Below are 23,480 nucleotides of genomic sequence, written 5' to 3' on the forward strand. Positions count from 1 at the left end.
CGCGCTTCAGGGGCTCAGTCGCAGCCGGGCCTAGAAGCGGGTAGGTGCTACCTCGGCCGCAGCTTCTCCTGCCTGCAAGCCCTTGGGCCGGGGGGCCGGCGCGGGTCGCTCGCGGAGGTGGAGCGGGATGAACTCCGGCCTCAGCAGCGCCTGGACCGGTTTGCGCCTCGAGCCTTAGTCCGGCCCCTTGCGAGCGCGCCAGGCCGGCCTCGGTTGTGGGGCTGCAAAGCCCGGGGCTGTGAGGTGGCGATGGGGCGGGAAAACTAAGAACTGGTATCCTGGCCCCGCCCGGAGCCGTCTTCAGATGTGCAGGCCGGAGGGGAAACAAAGGGGGAGAAGAAGGAGGCGGCTCTCATAGGGTTGCCAGCTCCAGAGTGGGGAATTCCTGGAGATTTGGTGGTGGGGCCAGGAGAGGGCAGGATTAGTGGTTGGGGAGGGGGGTCTCAGTGGAGTATAGAGTCCATAACGTCCACCTCCTAAAGCAGGGGTTGCTGATCTCTACTCTCGAGATAATGTAATTCTGGGGGAATCTTCAGGCCCCACCTGGAGGTTGGCAACTCTGTAGTCTTTCCCCCACGTGAGCCAAAATCACAATAAGGTTGCTTTAAGTATGATCCGGGTCCATTCGCACCTTAAAGACCAGCCAGATTGTCGGTCTTTAAGGTAGTTTTGGGCCTTGATTTTGCTCTTGACTGCAGAGCAACACGGCCTCTCACCTGAAGTGATCTCATTTATGCATGCATTAGTTGGAAATTAAAAGTGGGAACCATTTTATGGGTTTAAAAAAAAGGCTTCTGCCTGGAAAGGGAAAATGATTAAGCTTGTAAGGGTTTGTTTAGAGAACATGCTAGAGAAATTATAACTTGCTTTGTTGTCAGTTTCTTGCAAACCAGAATGGTGTTGAAATAAAGTAAATATTTGAAGGAAAGGTTTAAATGTTTTCTGAAACTGGCAGTTAGCTTTGTGTTCTCGTAGGATATGTTTTCCAAATTGATGGCCTTACTGTTATTTATTTATTTTATTTGATTTATACCCCGCCCTTTTGTGCACAACTCTGATGCTGGTGCGTGATGACATTTTAACTTTCCTTGAGAAAAATCAGTATCAGAGGTGATAATATGCAAGAATTTATATGTGGGTTAGTGTACGCACTTGTTAAATGTTAAAACAGTAAAGGTCTTGATAGTAAACCATTACTTATTTGTATCCCTAGTTGGTACTAAGTAAGAGTCACGTTTTGATTACAGATACAGGCAACATAAAGCTGTATTAAGGTTGCCGCTACTTATTAAGATAGTAGATTCATGATGGGCGCAAAGAGTAATTAAATCATGGAAATCCTTACCCCAAGAATAATTTATTTTACTTCATTTCTGCCCCTAGTGCCAGTTTTCTAGGTGGAGGAAATGGTTTTTACCTAGGGGACCTTTAGATCTAGGCTGCTTATATTTCTAATAAAAGATACTGCTCTGAAGTGTAGTTTGACCAGAAATTCTTTCTCTCCCCACCACCATGCATAGTGTTTTATCAGAAAGAAAAAGTAACGTTTGAGGAGACCTCCGTTTCTCCCGTCTCAGAGAAGGTGAGCATTGGGAAGTAGCATTGCTGTGAAGAATGGGCACTAAGGTACAAGAGCCAAATCTGGATACCTCCCACACGGATCCAGGGAAGGAGAGAGATCCAGTGAGCAGCACTGGAACTGAGCATCAGGATTTGGATAGAGAGGAACCCAAGGCGGCAGATGACTGTGCCGAAGGAGGAGGAGGAGCAGAACATTCAGAGATGCCGCCGCCTGCTGATCAGTGTCAGGCAGCAGCCAGCTTGCAAGTGAAACGGGAAGAAGAGCCAAAGACTGAGGCATCCCTGGCATCAACTTCTACAGAGGGGGTTGTGCCACCTCCCGTGCCATCCTTAGGAGAAGGGAAGGGGTCAAAGAGAATGATGGAGGACGATACCGACACCGAAGTCTTTAGAGAGATGCCCGATGTCTGCCAAGATGCTCGGGAGTCAGGGAGGGCCATGATGTTGCCTGACCTCTTCGGGGAAGCTCAGCATGCTCACAGCAGCCTGGAAGCTGGCAGGGCCGGGGGCTGTGGCAAAGTGGAGCAGGCCGTCCCATGCCTGTCCAACATGGGCTCAGAGAACCAGCGGAAGCGCTTCCGGGGCTTTGCGTACAAAGAGACTGAAGGCCCTCAGGTGGCTTATGAACGGCTGCAGGAGCTTCTGTTCCAGTGGCTAAAACCGGAGGCCCGCAGCAAGGAGGAGATTGTGGAACAGCTGGTTCTGGAGCAGTTCCTGAACCTCCTCCCAGAGGACGTTCAGCGTTGGGTTCGGGAGCGTCACCCGGAAAATGGGGATGAGGCTGTAGCCTTGGCTGAAGACTACCAGTTTCTGCACCCAGAGCCCGGGAGACGACCCTACCCGGAAAGGGCAAGGCAGCGGGCTTCGGCGAGAAGTTGGCTCCGTTGAAGTCTCTTGAGACTTTAAGCAGACAAGCAGGACTGGTTATCAGTAAGTAGAAGAGGAGGGAGCGTTATTGGTTCATTGTAGCCCTATTCACAAGTTAGGGCGAAGGCATGTACATTCTATGTACAGCATACATTTGATTTTTAAATACAGTGTGATCTACACTCCACATTTATTCAGCTAAAGGTTTCATTGGTAAAGTGAACACATGTTGACTCTTACAAACAGATGTACATACATGCAAGTAATATGTGAACAGGGCTTGAATTGCTAAAGAGAGTTTCCAGGGGGAGGGGGTCCCATTAACATTGCTGTTGTGGCGGTTCTTGTTTTTTGTTTCTCACGAGCCCTCAACTTTCCTTGCAGACTGAGAGAATCAAAGACCTAGTTTATCTACTGTGCCAGAGAGAAATCTAGATGGGCCACAAGAATCGGGAAGCCAGAAACTGCAACACACATTACTAAGCATGAGAAGGACTTTACTGCCAGAAAGTCCCAGGCCTGGAGGAAACCTTCACCTCATCTGATATCAGCCTCTTAAGGCATGGCGGGTGGGGGAGCAGGGGTGGGGGAGATCAACAAAGCTACGCTTGATATTTGCTCCAACCTATGCAAGGCCGGCTTGCCAGTGACCTGGTGATAGGTTGGAACAAGGGCCAAGCATGCACAGCTGGGAGCTGGACAGAGGAAATGTCGGCAAATGGGGGTGAATGGAAGGTACAGCATATCTGCGTTTGGCAGAGATGCAAAAGGGAAGCTCTTTGGTGTGATCTTACGAAGAAATGAGCGCTGTCCAAGATAAGGTTGATTTCTCATGCCTCTGAACCAGCTTTCCTTCATGCCCTTTGACTAGTTTATATTCTTCATCTTTCCTGCCTTCAAATAGGCAAGCAGCATCCCCTTGTCCAACCCATGTATGATAGGTAGGAATGTTTGCCCCACCCCACCGTTTTCCTTGTTTTCAGGGGATACAAAGAGTGTGACTTGCCTTGTCCTTTTGGGGATGGGAGAATTGATGCATGTTATCAGAGAAGCCACAAATGTGCCCCATTAGCAAACTCTCTAGGAGGAGAGGTAGTTGTGTGGTGTGGAGAATGCTGGGGTCTTCCTGTGATTTTGTTTTATGAATCTCTTGGGCTAGCTTTGTACACGGTAGTGGAACAGTGGCTGCTGAAATGCATTTCACACGTGCATTTCTTGTTCAGCTGCCATAGGATACAGACCTGGTTTCCATACACCATTCTGCCTGATCTTACGGGAAGTCCCATATGTCACCACTGCATGTTCCTTGGAATGGTTGGCATGGAGGCTTGCTGTATGCTTGAGCAAACCGACCTGGGAAACCATTATGACAAGTTTCACCGGCCAAATCACCGCCATTGTGTACAAAGCTATCCTGAGAGTCACCCCTTGTTATCCAGAAGGTCTCTGCTCATCCTAAGTTTTGAAGGCCCAACTGGGACTTCCATCACAAGCCACAGGATTTTTTTTCTCATTGATAATTGCCATTTATTATGCAAGTTGTTGTGGAGGAGTAACGGAGCCGCACGTTCTAATTTGTGACCCAAATCTCATGATTGCTGAACCAGTTGTTGGCTGAATGTCAAGATGCCTTTTAGGTGCTTGAGCTGTGCACCCCCCCCCTTCCTGAGCCAAGGCCCAGGGGGGTGGGGAAGCTGCCCCTTTCTTCCCAGGTTATCTTACAGTTTTCAATAGAAGCAGTATTTTCTCATTTGTGGGTACTAAGTTTTTGAATCTCTTTAAATGTCCTGATCGTGATGTAGTTTTAAGCTTGTATAAGACAGCTGGATTTGTAGCTCTGCTTTCTTTGTGTAAATTTTCAGTGTTGTTTGTGTATCTGTTCATTATAGGCAATTAAAGGGTTTTCCTCCTACAGCGGTCTGAAGATATTATCTCTTCTGCAGTAGCATTTTGGTTTGTGTCTTCACTCTTGCTTACATGCAGAACTGAAGATCGTGGCCCCCAAACACCCCCAAGGCCCTGCCTCCTCTGGTCCTTTTCTCTGTGGTCTTTGCTGTGAAACGTCCCCCTTTAAAAAACAAAATCTGTACACAGCTGGGTGACTTCGGGTTAGTCACAGCTTCTTGGAGCTCTCTCAGCCCCGCCCACCTCACAGGGTGAGTGTTGTGCAGATAATAATGACATACTTCGTAAACCGCTCTGAGTGGGCGTTAAGTTGTTCTGAAGGGCATTATATAAATCTAATGTTGTTATAAACTGAATGAACCCTTGAATAATGCTTGCTTTACCCTAGCACAACAAATTTCTTAAGGTTTACTTTGTGGAGGGGCTTCATTTAGGGGCAATGGCCCTTACAATTGCTTATGTGAAACAATCTCATGCTGTTGGGGCAGTTTGAGACAGAAGTAGATATTGGGATGTGCCTTGGACAGGTTTAAACCATTCTTCATGGGGCTGACTCAAAGGGTTGCCATTGGAGACCAGCTGTTATCAATGTGAGAATGGCCTTGGGGGTTCCACAGGGCACCGTCTCATCCACCATTTTATTCAACCTCTATACAAAGCCTTTAGGTGAAATAATTCATAACTACAAAATTGGATGTCGCCGATATGTAAATGCCGCCCACTTCTAGTCTTGCCTGAGGGCTGAAGGCAAACAAATTAAAACTGAATCCAGACAAGATGCAAATAATGCCTGCTGGGAAGGTGACACTAGTCCATTTGCCCACAGCATGATAACTGACTCCATCCCCGTGCTTTGAAATAGTTGCTTCAAATAGTGTGCATTCAGCAAAAGCCAGGGCCCTCTCCTTGGATTCCTTTGGCTGAGCTAAACTGGGCGCAGCTGATCCAGGACAGGAGTTAGCTGGCTTACTAAAAGGCAGCATTAAACTCCTTTTCTAAGGCATACATGTCTGTCACAGGAGGGTCTGTCTGCTGCCTGGGCATCTTGAGGGACAAACTCTCCATCTGTAGACAAGATCTGGGTCCAGTAGCACTTTAAAGGCCAACTAGATTTTCAAAGTATGAACTTTGACATCTGATGAATAGAGCTATGACTCTCAAAGCTCGTACCTCAGAAATTTGGGACATTCTTGGACCCAAATCTTGCTCTGACTGCAGACCAACATGGCTACCTACCTGAAACCAGGGTTTTTTTTTCAGGGGGAACGGAGTTTCGGAACCTCTTGAAAATGGTCACATGGCCGGTGGTCCCGCCCCCTGATCTCCAGACAGGGGAGCTGAGATTGCCCTCCGTGCAGCTGGGAGGCGCAGAGGGCAATCTAAACTCCCCTCTGTCTGGAGAGCAGGGGGTGGGGCCACCAGCCATGTGACCATTTTCTCTGAGGGCAACCCACTGAGTTCCACCACCTCTTTCCCCAGAAAAAAAGCCCTGCCTGAAACCATCTGTAATACAGGCATGGTGTATACTTTGGTGCGTTGGCTTTGTGGTGCAGCTGGGATGGGGGCAGGGAGCAAGCTGAAATCCCCACTGGCCATGAAAAGTGTTAGGTCACCAAGGGTCACTCGTGCTTTCAACCTAATCTACCTTTCCGGGGGGTTGTGATGATAAAATGGGGGCACCTGCTTGGAAGAACAGGGAAATAAAATTATATAACAGCAGCTGTATAGACCAGGTCAGGGGTCCCCAACCTTTTTGAGCCTGTACACACTTGGAATTCTGACACAGGGTCGTGACCCCAACCACAAGATGGCTGCTGCAGGAGGTGGAGCCAGCCACAAGGTCTCAAGGAATATGATTATGCATAACTCATAGTAATTCTTCAACATTTCAGGCTGAAGCTCTGTTTAATGGGATGCCTTTTAAAATGAAGGTACTGTTTTAAAATATTTTCTTGCATATATGCCTAGCTTACCTTCAGGTAAAGATCCTTGTGCTGTGGTGGCAGCTATTTCCAAAACATTATTACATGAGCAGAGGCCCCTTCTGGCCCCACCCACTTCCTGAAACTCTTGGTAGGTGCCCACAGGCACCATGTCGGGGAACCCTAGACTAGATAATGTTACGCATCCACCCAATGTGTCTATAGTACTTATACGGATAATTTGTGTATGCATTTTTTAAAAATATATTTGCAAGCCTGAGAACATTTCAGTCAGTAACTTAAAAACTGGCAAAACGAACATTGTGATGATGCATGCAGCTTTCCCAAAGCCATATCGTCTTGTAAATTTAAAGTCCTTAAAAGATTTGCTTAATCATTTGTTCATAGCTCTGTATTAGCTGTGGTTCGCTCCCTTGTCACCAGAACTACTTCAGTAAACAGCAGACTCCCCCCCCCCCCCCCCGCCTCCATTTGCTTGGGGCTTTCTGTTTTCTTACGGGAGATGGCTGTATTCCCCTTACAGGCTCTAATCGAAAGCCAAGGAGGTGTTGTTTCTGTGTAGCATCCTGAGATTCCACCATTTCTGAAAGCAGAGCTGTTGCCCCACTGCAAGAATGCTTTTGGGTTGCAGAGGAAATGTATTGGGAGAAGTTTCTAGAGTACTTCCGCAATGGCATAGTTCTGCCAGACCATTTTAAAATCTTAACCTTTTGTGTTACGAATGCAATCAGTTTCTGTTCTCCAGAAGCATTCCGGTAATACAAAGCTTTTTTTCTAGAAGAAGGGAAATGCTGCTTCGTTTATAGGCTGCTTTCACAGGGGGGCTATACCCATAGGACTGGAAATCAAGAGAAACACCCTTGTATGTTATCCAGGAATAACATTGCTTTATTTATTTTTTTCTATTAGATTTCAGAACCAGACATAGGATTGTTGATAGAGGATGAGAAGGCTACAGTAGAATGCACTTATGGCTGGGAATAGGTCCCATTCGATTTAATGAGACTTACTTCTGATCTGTTTAAAAGACTAGGTAATTCAAAAAAGGGAAACCAGGTGCTTTCGCACTAAGACGACTTCAAGAGGCATCTGCCAGTGTTCCATGCTTAGGACTGGATCCTTTGTTGCTTTCACCAATATGTTCCTGGATCCAGTCAACATAATGGCTGATATTGGTGTAGACAGCCGGGAGCTCTGGCTGGGCACAAGGGTCCCCCCCTAAAGACACAACGCCATGAAGCTTATTGTCACAGACAAGTGGTCCACCAGAGTCGCCCTGTAAAGAAAGGAGATTGTGAAAGGTCTTACCAATGCATTCATTCTGTGGTGGGAAGAAGGAGACTCCATTCTCCTTTTGGACTTTCAGTCACTGCCATCCTTTAGAGACAGCTTTGTCCTGAAAGTTTCCAGGCATTTTGCAGCAGATTAAACCTCTCCATATGTTCTCCGTGGAGCATGCAAGCAAAAGGGACCAAAGAGTAGTGGAAAAAATGGCTGCTTGCTCCCCCCCCCCAACATATCTGCCCCCTTGTCTCCTAAGGTAGGTCCATAGCTAGGGAATGTGCCACCTCTCTTTTTTGTGGGAAGAATCTGGGAGCTGAAAGTCAGCGCACGTGCTATGTGAGTGGGAAGTTTAGACGAGCCTATTCCAAATCAATCCTGGGAAACTACCCATCGCTTCTAATATCTGAAGGATTATGATCCGTTCCATAGCTCAACCAGAATTCTGGCTTGATGGAAAAGTCATTTCAGCAGGCCTAGTTTGTCTTCTATGGTTTCATGGACACACCCAACTTCCTGTCTACAAGGGACAACCTCCTTACCCGGCATGAGTCTTTGCCTCCTTCAGGAACCCCGGCACAAAGAATATTTTCAGGCACTATGCATGGATAATTTTCCTCACACAATTTGGTCTCAAGGATGGTAATGTTCACGCACTGAGGAGCTGCGGGAAACGTTTCTGAAAAACCAAAGGCAGTGATGATTGTCTAGTAGAAGGATCCCCAACTTTTTTTGAGCCCGTGGGCACCTTTGGAATTTTGGGAGCAGGGGGTGAGGGCCGCCCCCAAATGGCTGCCCCTGAAGGCGGCACCAAATGGCAATATTGCTTTCCTTGCTTTGCAAAAGAAGTGTACAAGGGGATGAAAAAAGAAGAAAAGCCTGAGGGGATGGAGAAAGAATAAAAAGAAAGAAACCCTGAAGGTAAGATGGAAACCATGCAAAGAAAGAGCAGGGACTTAGCTGTCCTATATATATGCTGTGGCTGCTACCACAGTGGAAAACTTTCATTTGAATAAGGACAGCCCTGCCTTATAGTAGCCCTGCCCACTTTCTGAAAAAGTCAGTGTGCCCCTGGGCACCATGTTGGGGAACCCTAATCTAGTAAATGATGAGGAAGTGCTTTGCTGGGACAATATGCCATGCCATTCATTCTCTACGCCCCCAGCTTTTTAAAAAGAAAACAATCTTTATATTTCAAGTGGTAGCCATGTTGGTCTGCAGTCAAAGACCTGGATCTTAATCTTGAAATGTGAATCTCAATAAGGCTGCCTCCTAAGGTGACAATTCACCCTGTAGACAAAGCATCCACACAGCAGTTTTCCATACTCTTGTGAGGGATATCTCAAATACTTCTGCATCCTCCCTTCCCATGCCTAGTCTTTTTCATTTTCTTCTGGCAGCCATGCTGTTTGATTCCATGCTACAGTGTGTGACTCTTAAGGGCCTCTTTTATTCTAATTCTACTCTGCATGTGCACTCTTACCAAAGTGAGCATCATGGAGGGTGTGACCCTTCTATGACGGACCATAGTGGCCTCCTATCACCAGTATAACCACATTGTGAGGGCAATCCGCCCCAGCTGTCACAGCTGCCATCTGCCACCTGTCTCTCACATCTAACTCTTCAAGACATTGCATTGATCTTTAACATTCCAGAGGGGCAGCCATTTTAGTCTATCGTAGCAAAACAAAATAGAAGTCCAGAGGTACCTTTAAAACTAACATTTACAGCCCTTCATGGCCTAGGATGCTCCTATTTAAAGGACCATCATGTCTGCATGTCCCAGTGCGCCAACTGCAGTCTGTTCCTCCACTTAAGGTAGCCCGGCTGGCATCAATCAGAGTCTGTGTCTTTTCCACTGTAGCTCCCACTTCCCTGGGTAGGTGGGAGGGAGGTGCTATCTTCAGAAATTTTCAGGAGGTGCTGCAAACCAGGTCTTTTTAGACTGAAGACATCTTTTGGGGGGTGTATGTGGGGTTATCTGGGGTTTTATTTTGTATTGCGAGGTTTTTAATTTTGATTTGTAAGCCCCCTCAAGCCATGAGGAAAGGCAGGATATAAATATTTTAATAAAAATTAAATAATACACAATAATAATAAATATTTTTATAAAGCAGGCACGTTGATAAAGAGATGCATGTGTATATTTGTCTGCATGCGTCTTCTAAACTGTTTCCTAGGCAGCATTTAGTTCGGATCCCATGTGAATTTCTCTCTGTCTCTGACTGTCTAAGAGACTGGCTTGGTTTAGGGGGTGAGTTGTCAGTTTCTCAGAGCAGTCGACGTGGGCAGCGTGTGATCCAATAGACCTGCTTGCTCATGCCAGATCAAAGCTTGATATGGGTTCTGAGAAACGCTGGACTTTGCTGAGAGCCGGTGCGCATTATGGGTGGGATCTTTGCACAGTCCCTTCTGATTAATTTCCTCCTACATCCTCAATTCTACATTGGCTTTTGCAGGGCTTTTTTTCTGGGAAAAGAGGTGGTGGAACTCAGTGGTTTGCCAGCACAGGGGGCAACTCCTAGCAGAAGGTGGTGCCCCCAGTACCACATGCGTGCTCGCAAAGTGTGCACATGCTCCCAGGACTGCACAATGACGTCAGTTTGGGTTGGCTGGAACAAGGGGTGAGTTTTTAAAAGTTTAAATTGCCCTTGGTGAAAATGGTCACATGGCCGGTGGCCCCGCCCCCTGCTCTCCAGACAGGGGGGAGTTGAGATTGCCCTCTGCGCCAAGCGGCGCGGAGGGCAATCTCAACTCCCCTCTGTCTGGCGATCAGGGGGCGGGGCCACTGGCCATGTGACCATTTTCAAGAGGTGCCAGAACTCCGTTCCACCGCGTTCCAGCTGAAAAAAAGCCCTGGGCTTTTGTCTCTGCAGATTCCATGAAATCCAGCATCAACTTTTTGGTGGTTGGAGGGGACCCCACCTTTTCTTTTTCCTCATTGGAAAAGCAAGGTGGATCCAACTCCAGGGCTTACCTTCAGGACTTGTGATTGCACCCCAGCCCATCACAGTGCAGCTTGTTCCCAAAGGGGGAGGAGTTATGCCCAAATCGATAGGGGCTACGTATTCTGTAAGGTCCGCGGGTTTATTCAGCCGGATCAGCATGATGTCGTTTTCGCATTCGCATTCACATTTGGCGTCAGCCTTGGTGTTGTATAGAATAGTTTCTGCACTGGTCCTCATCTGCTCACGCCCAGTTGACTCTTCCAAGTTGTGCTCTCCGAGCTTGATCACAATGTCACCACTACGAGAAAAAACAGCAAAGATCTCAAGTGAGTCCCGCAAAGCCAAGCCTAGACTGACCAGCCGATTATGCTATAGATTGGGATGGCCTCTGGCAGACAGGAGATATCCTGGGACTAGTGGCTGAACACGGCTGCTAATCTCACCCCTAAAGGCAGGAAATGGAAAGATGGCGTCTTGGTCCCTGTTACCTATTAGATTGGGCTGTGAATTTCGCTAACGAACAAGCAAGCGCACCATGCCAGTACCACTTGATAAAACATCTAGATTTCCAAATCAGCTCTTTAAGAGCAATTGCCAGTTTGCAGCTTAGTTTATTTATTTATTTATTTTATCTTATTTATATTTTGCCCTCCCCACGAGCAGGCTCAGGGCAGATGACTGCAATGATCCCACAAGTCATGTCATTTCTGCCCCCTCTTGTTTGTCCCGCTGACCCAGATAAATGCGTGGGCAGGAGAGCTGGACCACCAGAAGATTGTCTGCCCAAAGAGGACAAATGGCATGCCTGTTGAAAATTGCCAAAGATCTGAAAGAGGATTCTGAACAGGTCCCCCGTCTCTTATCTCCCTCACTCCTCACCTTTTGCAGCAGTGAGCAGCAGTGAGTACCCAGTTTTTGTTGATTAATATTCCAGAGCAGTAAGGACTTGTTAAGCGGTAGAGCAGTGCAAGATAAGGATGCTTTTTCTCATAGCACTCTTTGCCTCCAATGATCCGATCACGGTACGGAGACACTGCAACATAAACAGGGATGGCTTTCTGTAGAACTGGGATGGATACTAAAGCCCTCGAAAAATATCAACACCTGCCAATCATTCTGCAAAATAACTGGCATCATCTCTCTCTCGTTCGCCACAAGAAGAAGGGCTGAAAGTTACAGCATCTCTGGACTTCTTTGAATATTTATTAAGAGCCAGATAAAGTTAACACCTGCATTCTAGAAATGAGAATACAGTTCAAACTCCTCTTCTAAATTTTGATTTTGGAAATGTTACAGGATCAGACGAACATTCACGAGACACTCTCATTTGAAATACTTCCAAGTTCTAGTCTGGCTAACTGTACCATACTGGTTCTCCACCTCCCCCCCCCAAAAAAAACATTGCATGCATTTGCAAGAGGAAAAAATGGAGTAAAAGACACACCTCTATGGCTGACACCTTATGCTGATTGCACACATGGGTGCAACGCATGCACAATTATTCAACAACCTTTAAACTTCCACACACAATTGGAGATCATGAACTAGATGATATGCATCAAACCCCCTTCCTGGGCTCAGGATAAGATCTGATTCTCACCATAAGGCAGCAGCAGCCACACGAAAATGCCGAACAATCGGAGGAGTCCCATAGCAGAACCTTTGCCCGGTGTTGTGCCCAGACGTGTAGGCGGTGAAATAGACTGGCGATTAACAAAACATGATAAAAACAGGCTCAATACTGTTTGGTTTGCACACAAAGGTCAATGCGCAGGTGTCTGGAAGGATCCAGATTCTCACAGTCCCACAGCTGGCTCAGCCAGGCAGCTATGTGCAGAGAGATCGGGTTTGGGTGGTCATTAAGACAGAAGCAGAACCAGTTTCCTCTAGAAGGGGAAAACAGAAGTGTGACTAATGAGGGGGGGACCACTATTGAAGAACATTTAAAAGCTCGCAATGCAGACTATTGCCCCAACCTGGGTAGCCCAGGTGAGCCTGATCTCGTCAGGTCTCAGAAGCTAAGCAGGGTTGGCCTTGGTTAGTAATTGGATGGGAGACCTCCAAAGAAGACCAGGGTTGCAGAGACAGGCAATGGCAAACCACCTCTGTTAGTCTCTTGCTATGAAAATCCCACCAGGGGTTGCCATAAGTCCACCACCAACACAGAATATTAATGATATTAAAAAGCAGATTTTGGGATAACCTGACCTTCAACAGGATCCTCCACATGGAGAGAGAGATATGGGCCACACACAGCATACAGTTCTTCTTAGAAATTATAAATTGATAATAACAAACTTGAAATGCATCTAATCTAAAATAATCTCTGCTCATTTGGACATCTCCCTTCCTTTAGCCAGTCCATAGAGTTTAAAACCTATAAGCCTCACCATATTGAAGAATACAGTTTCATACCATAAAGCCGCCCAAAGCCGTAGGCTCATCCCTGGGAACAAACAAAGACCAGGATGTGAATCCAATGGGTCTGAACATCTCCAAATTAACATGAATCAAGTCGAGCCTTTTATATGATTGGTGAGTCATAAAATGTTGACAACCCCGGAGGAGACTTCATGCCGAGTCTCAAGAAGATATAATTTGGGGCCTAAAGGACAAATATTGATAAAATCATTTCCAGATTCATAGTGATACCCAAGAGACAGAAACATCCCCTAAAAGTCACAAGATAATGACTAACAGACACAAGACGCTCTGGTTAGAGATGCCACTGTTGATATACACTGAGATGTCAAATGACAACCCAAGTTCCCTTCTCTTTATCACTTCACAGCTAGAATCTCTTGCTAGTTTTTATAACGGGGATCCTTTTTTAATGTTGCAAGGACAGCTGTTGCAAGGAGTAAACTCACAGATTATAAAAGAAATAGTTCAGAGAATAAGATCAAATAACTTTATTAGGGAAATGGTCATTATTTGAAAGGTACAGGAAAAAAATTGATATGTGGTGCTGGAGGAGAGTTTTACAGATACCACGGACAGCCAAAAAGACAAATAAGTGGGTACTAGATCAAATCAAGCCAGAATTCTCCTTAGAAGCTAAAATGACAAGACTAAAGCTATCGTACTTTGGTCACATCATGAGAAGACAAGATTCTCTGGAAAAGCCAATAATGCTAGGAAAAGTAGTAGGAAAAGAGGAAGACCTAAAACGAGGTGGCTTGACTCAATAAAAGAAGCCACATCCTCCAGTTTGCAGGATCTGAGTAGGTCTGTTAGAGACAAAATGTTTTCTAGGTCTTTCATTCATAGGGTCGCCATAGGTCGGAAACGACTCGACGGCACATAACACACACAAGAATGCATTGGCTTCATTTGCACCCTGCTTTTCTCCCCCAGTGGGGACTCAAAGCAGCTTACATCATTCTCCTCTTCTCTGTTTTAGCATCACAACAACCCTGTGAGGTAGGTTAGACGGAGAGTGAGTAACTCGTCCAAAGTCCCCCAGCAAGTTTTCATGGCAGAGTGGGCATTGGAAATGGGAGTTCCCAGATCCTAGTCCAACACTAACTGCTGTACCTGAGCCAGTTTGGTGTAGTGGTTAAGAGCGGCGGGACTCTAATCTGGAGAACTAGGTTCGATTCCCCATTCTTCCACTTGGAGCCAGCTGGGTGACCTTGGGTCAGTCACAGCTCTCTCAGATTTTTAAGGGATGTTAAGTGTCTTCAGGGTATCAGTATAGAACATCTATACATCACTACAGAACAACATTTTTGTAATATTTGACCATTATAACAGAGCAAGCATTTATTCCTTTTGAGGCTTTGTATGATGTAAATAAAAATTCTATAGGTTGGCTTAAGAAAGTGAGCTATGCTCAGCTAAATGGGCTTAGTCTGGGGTAACTTTGTACAGGATTTCACTGGAAATTTATTGCAAGTTTATTAACTGCTATCAGTTTTATGAATGTTTAGAGAAACAACCTGCCCTGCGCAGCCCATGTTTCAGCAATTTCCTCCTTCCAGGTTGAAGGTCTTTTAAAGATCAGGAAAACTTGGCCTTTAGAGGCATTAACTCCCAGCATTCCATACCAACTGAACCTATTAAAGCTTTTTCAAGGTCAGTGCCCCATAGACAGCATTAGTCATGTCCTGGGCATACTTTTGCTTTTCCCTTCTAGAAGGCATTGACTCTGCTTCTGACCAGATAAACAACTAGCTCCAATTTTCTCTCCCTATGGCTGCCCCGCTAAGTAAAGTGTGGGATGGTGAGAACCTGGTATCTTCGGGACACCTGTGCACTGATCTTTATGCGTAAACAAAACAGAAAAGTCCACAAGTGCTGAGCCAATTCCCTCTCTCCAAATCATTTTGTTAATTGCTGATCTTGTTCATTACTTACATGTAGAGAGACAACACCAGGCAAATGTGCCGCTATGCAACTCGTCAGAATGCTGGGGGTTTTCTTTTTCATCGTGATGTGAACCTGGTTCTGGGAAGGGAGTTCGGTATCCACTGATGTGTTCTCGACTTCTAATTGCATGTCAGAGAACAAATGCAGTTGAATAAGTATGTGTAGCCCCCTTATGTGTGAATGGAAGCGGTTGCCACCCATAAGAGTGTTGCTTTTACTCTGATGGTTTTTGCTCTTACATAGCATTTTGGTCCAGCTGATAAGGCAGTGCGGTGTAGCAATTAAAGTAACAGATGAAAACGGGGAAATGTGCATTCAAATCCCCAGTTAGTTGCCTGGCAGTTCCTTAGCTTGGGGTCAAGAAGATATCCCACACTAGCTAAATGGAAACCCCGGCATATCATTTAGGATTGCTAGTCTCCAGGTGGCAGCTGAAGATCTCTCTCCAGCCGACAGAGATCAGTTCCCCTGCAGAAAATGGCTGCTTTGGAGGGTGGATTCTATGGCATTATACCCAGTGGAGGCCTCTCCCTTCCCCAAACCCCACCCTCTCCAGGCTCCACCCCCCCCCCCCCAAATCTCCAGGAATTTCCCAACCTGGAGATGGCAACCCTAATATCACTGGATGCCAGTTGCTGCATCTGTAAGGGAAAGACATGCAAATATACCCAGTGAAAAGCATTTAATATCACGGAATCATTCTCTTAAAGGGCAATACGCCCGATCAATTGTTCAATTAATAAACATGAGAATTGTACAATTATATTCACAAGCGGTAATTGCCAAAATAAACCAATGTAATTATACAATAGGTGCTCTATTCCAAATGTCCAAGGATCAAAACAAAAGTCTCCTTTTTCACTGGGTCTACTTGCATGTCTTTCCTCCTACGATTTCCTGCTGCTTTGTACCAGTACTTTTAAGGAGGATAGCCTCTTCTCTTTTTTTCAGCATCTGCAGGGGAAGGCAATTGCCTTCATAACTTGCTGGAACAATTGCCTGAAACCAGTTGGTAGAGCAGGTAGGTTTTTGGACTAACCCAGCACCACGAGGGGAAAGATTGCGTGGACCAAAGCGCACTTTGAGGAGCCTGAGGTGTGGCTCACTGAGAGGGCAAAAAGGCAGAAAATTTTTTGTTTTCCCATTTGTGCATCTGGGTGGGTGAAAACTGGTGCTGTTTTGCGTTCATGTCCTATGTGATATGATGTGCCCACTACAGAACCAAATCTGGATGTTGTACCAAGTGTTTGGGTATCTATTCCAGGTAGCTTTTTGCATGTTCAGCAACACTACCATGCTTCTGATATGGTAGTTATCCATTGAAAGTTGATGATGTGTCCCAGATGAGCCAAAAAAGGGCCTCTGAACACAGACCGTCAAAGGCACTCTCATCTTTCTGATAACATGATTTATTATTATGGTTTAATGTTCTGGGGAGGGCAGAATTTGGGGAGGGGAAGGACCTCACATAGGGCTGCCAGGTGTCCGGTTGTCACCCAGACAGTTCAGTGTTTTGCTGGACTATTCCGGGGGGGGGGGGGAATGGATTAAAAAAACTGGACACCTGGAGTCAGGCTGGAGGGGAGGAAGGAGTGAAAGGTGAGGGAGGGGAGGGAACAGTGCTGCACGCACTAGTCATGGAACTAGTAGGACTTGGCCAGGTTCAGAGCACCCCTGTCTCTCCACTCCGTCAATGAAGGTCTGAGCTGGCCAGGAAAGGGAGGGAGCAGCATGGCACACAGGAAGCCAGCCCACCTGCAGCAGAACCGACTGGACTTGGCCCAGGGGTCAGCACAGCTCATAGGCTGGGCCCACAGCGCCCCTGTCTCTCCATTTCCTGTTAAGGGGTGCACCCCTGAGAGGGCTGAGCTAGCCAGGCTGTCTCCCCACAACTGGCCCTTGGCTATGCAGCCCTACCACTGAGGGCCTTGTGGGCCTGCATAACCCGGGGCAATGGCATCCCTTCCAGACATGACATCATCATGCTGGGCCTGAGAGCGCTATAGTGAGTTCCACGGAGCCCCTGTGCGCAGTATTTTAAAAAAAACTTTCTGGCAACCCTAACCTCCGGAAGGTATAATGCCACAGAGCCCACCTTCCAAAATTGCCATTTCCTCCAGGGGAACTGATCTCTGTGGTCTGGAGATCAGTTGTCATTTGGGAGATCTCCAGGCCCCACCTTGAGGTTGACAACCCTAGTTCTCTATGTCCTGGGATTGGAAGCCCATTTCTGGTTAGATTGTGCAGAATCCTACCTCAAATTGAGTCCAATCAGGTACCCTGAAAACAGGCCTCTCTCAACTGCTAGTGAAACAAATTGGTTGAATTTTGTATACTGCTTTACAAAATTAATTTTTTTAAAAAAAATTGTGCCGTGAATGTCCTAGCTTTTGATGACGTATTCACTTGCGCTGTGTAATCAGCCTTGAGTCTCAGTGAGAAAAGACTATAAACAAACATATAAATATGATTATTATAATTATTCCAAACTGACATGGTATCACCCCAAATATTTTAAGATATCAAGATGATAATAATAATAGCAACCATCATTAACAATAATCACGAAATAATAATAAAATGAAAATACAGTAACAATCTCCATCATCATCATTATGATTATTAGTAGAGTCCAGTAGCACTATTAAGACTAACCAACTTTATTGTAGCATAAGCTTTCGAGAGCCACAGCTCTCTTGGTCAGATGCATTATGATTATGATTATTAAGATCTATGGAAAATGTTTAAGGAACTTCCGGGAGCGGCCTTGCAAAGGAGGGCGGAGGCCAATCCTGCGCACTTCACCAGGGAGATTTTTAAAGGACGGCTGGAGTGTCGCAACGACGGAAAGCCTCTTTCGACCAGCGTACTCCTCCTGGGGCGCTCTGGCCATTGTCACCTCTATGGCTCTTTGCATTGGGACGGGGAGAAAAAGCGTTTCCTCCCAGAAACCGGAAGTTCCCTTAACGGACGGCTGGTGTTGGTGCCCGCCTCTTCCGGCGCCACTCCTTTCCCCGCTGTCGCTGGATCCGGTTTGTCCGCGGCTGCTCTGTGGGTGAAAGTCACTTTGAGGCCGGCGCTCGACCGTCGTCGCTGCGGTGAGGGAGGGCCGGCCTGGGCGTGGGAAACAGCGGCCCGGGGCTCCTGGCGCGGCCTCCTGAGACGTCGGCTGGGTCTCTTCTCTCCCAGCCCGTCCTGCCGGCTTTGAGCCCGGGAACCCGCACGAAGTGCCGGAGCTCAGCCCTGTAATGGGCCCCTGAGGGCGGCGCAGTCGCAGTGCGCCAGAGGCTGAACCGGGGAGCCCAAATCTCGCCTCTGCTGCAAGTGGGGGGGGGGGGCTGGAGGAATGCAAGTGACATTCCCGTAAAGAGATGTGGCAGCAGCGCGAGTGGCCTGCCTTACAGGGCCGGTGCCAGCATTCTCATAGGTGCATGATAGTAAGAGTGCAAGTGGCCTACCTTATAGGGCTGGTGTAGGCATTCTTCTACATGCAGGATGGTAAGAGTGCAAATGGCCTGTATTACATGGATGTTGTAAGCATTCTCATAGGTGCATGATAGAGTGCAAATGGCCTAACTTATTAGGCCAGTGTAAGCATTTCATAGGTGCAGGATGGTAACAGTGCAAATGGCCTACCTTACAGGGATGTTGTAAGCAGTCTGGTAGGGGAGGGATTATAATAACAGTGTAGGTGGCCTACCTTACTGAGCTGGTGTAAACATTCTCATAATGAAGGTAGCAGTATGAGTGGCATCCTTATAGGTTCATGATGGTAACAGTGCAATGGCCTACTTTACAGGGCTGTGTAAGCATTCTCGCAATGATGGTAGCAATGCAAGTGACATTCTCAGGGAAATGATAGGAATGTGAGTGGCCTGCCTTACAGGGCTGGTGTACATGTTCTTATAGGTGCATGATGCCAACAGTGCAAGTGGCCTGCCTAATAGTGCTGGTGTAAGCCTTTTCATAGGGAGATGTAGGAGGGAGATGATGTGAGTTGCCTCGCATACAGGACTGGTGTAAGCGTTTGGTTTAATTCCTATACATGTACCCTACCTCCTGCATCCTGACCTATTTTAAAGAGGTTAAAGAGTTGAACCCCATAATAATTGATGCAGATGACAAAATTCTCATATAAGAGCTGCTAGAGTAAGAGGTTTTTGCGTCTGGAAAAGAAACTGTACTTTGTAGCTTGGCTGGAGCAAAATTCTTGGATGCTACCCTCTGTGACATCTCTTGCTTCAGGGTGTGCCTTGTGCAGTATTCTTAGAATTATGCTCAGAATGAGTTGACTCCTTTTCAGACCAGCATATTTGATGCTGCAAGAATTCATGGTAAAGAGAAGTTGTAATTATAATGCTTAGAATTTTACAGTACATAATACTTCTAATGTTCAAACCCTTTCATACACCTTATCACAATTATACTAACATCAGCCCTGTGAGATAAGCCAGCATTATTCCATATTGCAGGTGAGTGGCTGATACTGAGATAGATCAGCTTACTTACAGCCACCTAGTGAATTTGTGGATATGGTTTGAACCAGTAATCTCTTAGATCGCAACCTGTTCTCTCAGCCTCTTTACTTCATCGGCTCCAATATTTATGCATCTGTAATTTTTGGTTGGTGATGTGGCACCAGTTTGTGAGAAGAGGCAAGCACTAAATCCTGTGATATAAATGCCCATGCCCTAAGTGTTTGGGTTTTGACCTTTGTTTTTAATGTTGAAGGTGAGGGGTAGTCAATCTTAATGCATTTCTTTACTGTATCTCCATTGGTACTGGCTTCTTAGCAGCAGTGTACTTTTCAGATTGGACCTTTTGGACATCCAGTTGCTGGAACTCGACTTGAGGATATAAATACCACCAGGAAACACAATCTCTCAGGGGAGGTTATCTTCTGAGGGCTGTGCTATGATTGTTTTCTCTTTATGAACTTCATATATCATTTCAGGAAAGATAAAATGTCTGAAAGCATCACAAGCAAGCTGGAAAACTATAAAACAGCTCCCTTTGATAGCAGGTTCCCTAACCAAAACCAAACACGCAATTGCTGGCAGAACTACCTTGGTGAGTATATAGTTACCCTTCAGTTTCTCATTCCTCATGAGGCTTTTTAATTTTATGTTGTCCAAAGCCAAAGAAATAGTCTTCTTATTTTTTTTTTCTTGTAGGAAGTTTGATCTTCTAAACTATTGACTTGCAGTATTGTACACTTTGTAATAATGCTGGTGGGAGCCTTTTTAAAAAGCTGGGATTGGTAGGATATACTTTTTAGATTAAGTTGGGTATGGAAAACTGCTGGGAGTCACTAGAAAAGGGGGGAAGGATGGGGAAAATGTAATGGGGTGAAAAATGATAATGATTTTTATGTGTATGTTTGTAAACCCATCCAATAAAAATTCTTTAAAAAAAAAAGCTGGGATTGGACATTTATCGAACCTGAAGATAAAATGAGACAATCATAGAATCATAGAGTTGGAAGGGGCCATACAGACCATCTAGCCCAACCCCCTGCCCAGTGCAGGATCAGCCTAAAGCATCTCTGACAAGTATTCATCCAGCCTCTTCTTGAAAATTGCCAGTGAGGGGGAGCTCACCACCTCCCTAGGCAGCTGACTCCACCTTTGAACTACTCTGACCGTGAAAAAGTTTTTCCTAATATCCAGTCGGTACCTTTGTGCATGTAATTTAAGCCCATTGTTTCGGGTCCTACCCTCTGTTGCCAACTGGAACAGCTCCTTGCCCTCCTCCAAATGACAGCCTTTCAAATATTTAAAGAGAGCAATCATGTCCCCCCTCAACCTCCTCTTCTCCAAACTAAACATTCCCAAAGCCCTAGGAACATCCAGTTATTTTGCCTTTTAATGGTCTGTCAAGAAATCCAACCAGGTCCAGCCAAGCTGCCTTCAGAATACTCTTGAAAATGCATTTCCTTTTTCGAAACTTCAGCCACACACCCAGCAATCCAAGGCGACCTACACATCAGCCAATGAATGGACACGATAGAAAAATGCAACAGAGTGTTCACACCTCAGTGTCTCTACTGCTGATTACTAAGAAAAAAACATACAAAGGGCAATCAGCACCCATGTGATCGTCCCTAGACATCCTGCTCCATGTGTCCCTGCCATCTGATGTGTGGCTGATGGTTGCATAGGATGGTGGCACCAGCTTAGGGAACTCCTCTTCTGGGAGCTCCACTGTTTTTACAAGAACATACATGGAGCTGCCTTACACCGAATCAGACCCTTGATCTTTCAAGGCTAGAATTGTCTATTCTGACTAGCAGCAGCTCTCCGGGGGCTCGGCTGGAGGTCTTTTGCATAACCCTACCACCTGATCCTTTTAACTGGGAGCGCAAGGGATTGAATTTGGGACTTCCGGGATGATGCTCTACCAATGAGCTGATGCTCTACCGGTGAGCTGCACCTCCCCATCTCTGCTGCCCGTTTGGCTCTAGGCAAAGGCAGTACTCCTTCAGAAAGCATTTGGTGTTCATTGAACGAATGGTTTATTTTTAAAACAAGTCTTATTCTGTGTAAAAAAAACCCACTTTATTGCTCCTTGTTTTGCTGATGGTTTAAATGAAATTTGAAATAAATAATTTGAAATTAAAAGCTACAGTTGTATTGTTAGAGTACAACACATGGATCCTTGCTGAGAACTTCTGTGGCACCGGACTGCTTCCTTGCAGTCACAAAATGTTTCTCTCTGCAGATTTCCATCGCTGTGAGAAAGCCATGGCAGCCAAGGGAGGAGATCCTTATATTTGCCAGTGGTACAAAAGAGTATACACGTCCCTTTGCCCTACTTCTTGGGTAGGTAACTAAGACCAGGCTTTGTTAGCAAGCAGAGGGGTGTGAAAGGGAGTGATAAAGTGGGGCTTCAGGGAAAGAGGGGACCGACAGAAGTTGGGGCTTGGCATGTTCTGGGGTTCCGCATCATCTGGGTTTGGTGTAAGGGGGAGGAGTTGCTGTGGCTGTGTCATATAAGACCCCTTCTCATACAGACATGCAGCTTCAGGCCAGATCCATTCATGCATTTACTTAAAGATAAAAGACTTTATTTGCTCAAATGATTCGGTGAAAAATAGGCAGGTTTATGTATTTTGCGTGAACTGTGACCTTCACCTAGAGGGAAGCAAGTCCTGGGGGCTTTCCATCGTTTAGACTATTCCGATAAATATGCAAAGGGAGAGAGTGTGATTATTGAGGGGGAATTAAAGCAACATCTGTGGGGCCAATGAAGGTAGGAGAGGACTTTTGTTCATGATGACCTATATCCTGAACAGGGGATCCTTCTGCAGGCCCCCGTCTGCATTTGCTTTTGTGTTTTTTAAAACTGTTCTTATGACCATGAAAACTAAAACGGATTTTTTTAAAAAAAAAAATTGAAACTTGCAGGTTTCTATGGACAGTTTTTTGTGCAGTCCTAAAATGAAACTTGCAGGTTTCTATGGGCAGTCCTCCTCACTCGTAGCCACTTCGCCTCTAAATAATCTCTGAAGATTGGATTGCTAATTCAACGAAACTCCTGGTCTCTTTCAGGTCACTGCCTGGGATGAACGTATAGAAGAGGGGACTTTTCCTGGCAAGATCTGATTGTCTTATGCCTGCCAGATTGCTTTCCTCATCCTCAGGACGTTGCAGTCCCTTCTCTGTGGTGACTCTGAAGGATTGTCTGAAGTATATCACCTTTCTGGCTTTTGTCTGTCTTGAAAGTCCAGCATCATGTGACAGTGCAGAGTCTTGGACTTTGCAAATTCTCATTAAAGGGATAAAAACTGTAGTTTTGTCTGTTTATAATGGGGTTGACTGATGAGCTCTTTGAGCCATTCGCCATAGCAGCATGTTCCCGCTGGGTGGCGTGCCTCGTAATTCAGTGGTCCATGGCACACCTGCTTGCGAATAAGTTACTGCCTGCTACTCCCCCCCCCTCCCCAGATAAACATCTTTGTACAAAGAACATCCTTAGTGCTTGTTAGTTTGGAACTAGAGATAATTGCCGCAGGGTCCCTCATCTCAGCTGATGCTGATTAGCATGGGAAAATTTTGAGGACCGCTGCTGAAATTCCTCCTGGGTCTTTACACCCACACCAAACATCTGTTTGTAAGGGAAATTTGCATAGATCCTGAGGCAAGAATGTGTAGATTGGTTACTAATCCGGCCCTGCCATTCCAAGTGTAACAGAATCGGACATCTTCGATTCTAATGCAGGGCAATTATTGGAGCAAAACGAACTTACTGAGGTTAGTTTTTCTAAAATCAGGTTGGAGCAGCGGGGTACTACGGATGTACTTATTCTGAGTCTGCTGTGGTTCAGTAGTGGGGAGTGGGGAGATAGCTCTCTTCTATGGCTATTAAACTCACTTGGTCTTAGCTGGGGTGGGGTTTCCTTCTGTTTCCTCTTTTTTTCTCTTAGAGCCTCATATCACCAACTCCCCCACCCCCAGCCAGCGGCTGCACTGCAACTATTCTGTTGCTACATAGATATAAAGAGCAGAGATTACGCTTGTTACCTACTTTAATGTCAAAGGGGACTGGGAGGGTTGGGTCTTGCCCTCTGCAGGTGCATGAGTTA

General features: G+C 46.0%; 3 protein-coding genes across 3 annotated transcripts; 2 read left to right on the top strand and 1 right to left on the bottom strand.

Moving 5' to 3' along the window:
* On the top strand, positions 1-4,360 carry LOC129343596 (SCAN domain-containing protein 1-like). The gene is made up of 3 exons (XM_054999892.1): positions 1-40; positions 1,521-2,511; positions 2,833-4,360. Exon 2 carries the CDS (start codon positions 1,615-1,617, stop codon positions 2,467-2,469), a length of 855 nt encoding a protein of 284 aa, XP_054855867.1. The 5' UTR covers positions 1-40; positions 1,521-1,614; the 3' UTR covers positions 2,470-2,511; positions 2,833-4,360.
* Positions 4,361-7,156: 2,796 nt separating this feature from the next.
* Positions 7,157-12,958, bottom strand: LOC129343746 (gilatoxin-like). Its single transcript, XM_055000128.1, has 6 exons — positions 12,941-12,958; positions 12,126-12,228; positions 11,405-11,558; positions 10,555-10,823; positions 8,120-8,256; positions 7,157-7,572 (listed from the first exon to the last, which is right to left on the bottom strand). Exons 1-6 carry the CDS (start codon positions 12,941-12,943, stop codon positions 7,375-7,377), a joined length of 864 nt encoding a protein of 287 aa, XP_054856103.1. The 5' UTR covers positions 12,944-12,958; the 3' UTR covers positions 7,157-7,374.
* A 4,931-nt stretch (positions 12,959-17,889) lies between these two features.
* Positions 17,890-22,687, top strand: LOC129342841 (cytochrome c oxidase subunit 6B1). The gene is made up of 4 exons (XM_054998755.1): positions 17,890-17,994; positions 19,851-19,966; positions 21,617-21,717; positions 22,447-22,687. Exons 2-4 carry the CDS (start codon positions 19,861-19,863, stop codon positions 22,498-22,500), a joined length of 261 nt encoding a protein of 86 aa, XP_054854730.1. The 5' UTR covers positions 17,890-17,994; positions 19,851-19,860; the 3' UTR covers positions 22,501-22,687.
* The last annotated feature ends 793 nt before the right edge of the window (positions 22,688-23,480 follow it).

Source organism: Eublepharis macularius, chromosome 15 (assembly GCF_028583425.1).
Source record: "Eublepharis macularius isolate TG4126 chromosome 15, MPM_Emac_v1.0, whole genome shotgun sequence".
In the NCBI taxonomy this organism is placed as follows: domain Eukaryota; kingdom Metazoa; phylum Chordata; class Lepidosauria; order Squamata; family Eublepharidae; genus Eublepharis; species Eublepharis macularius.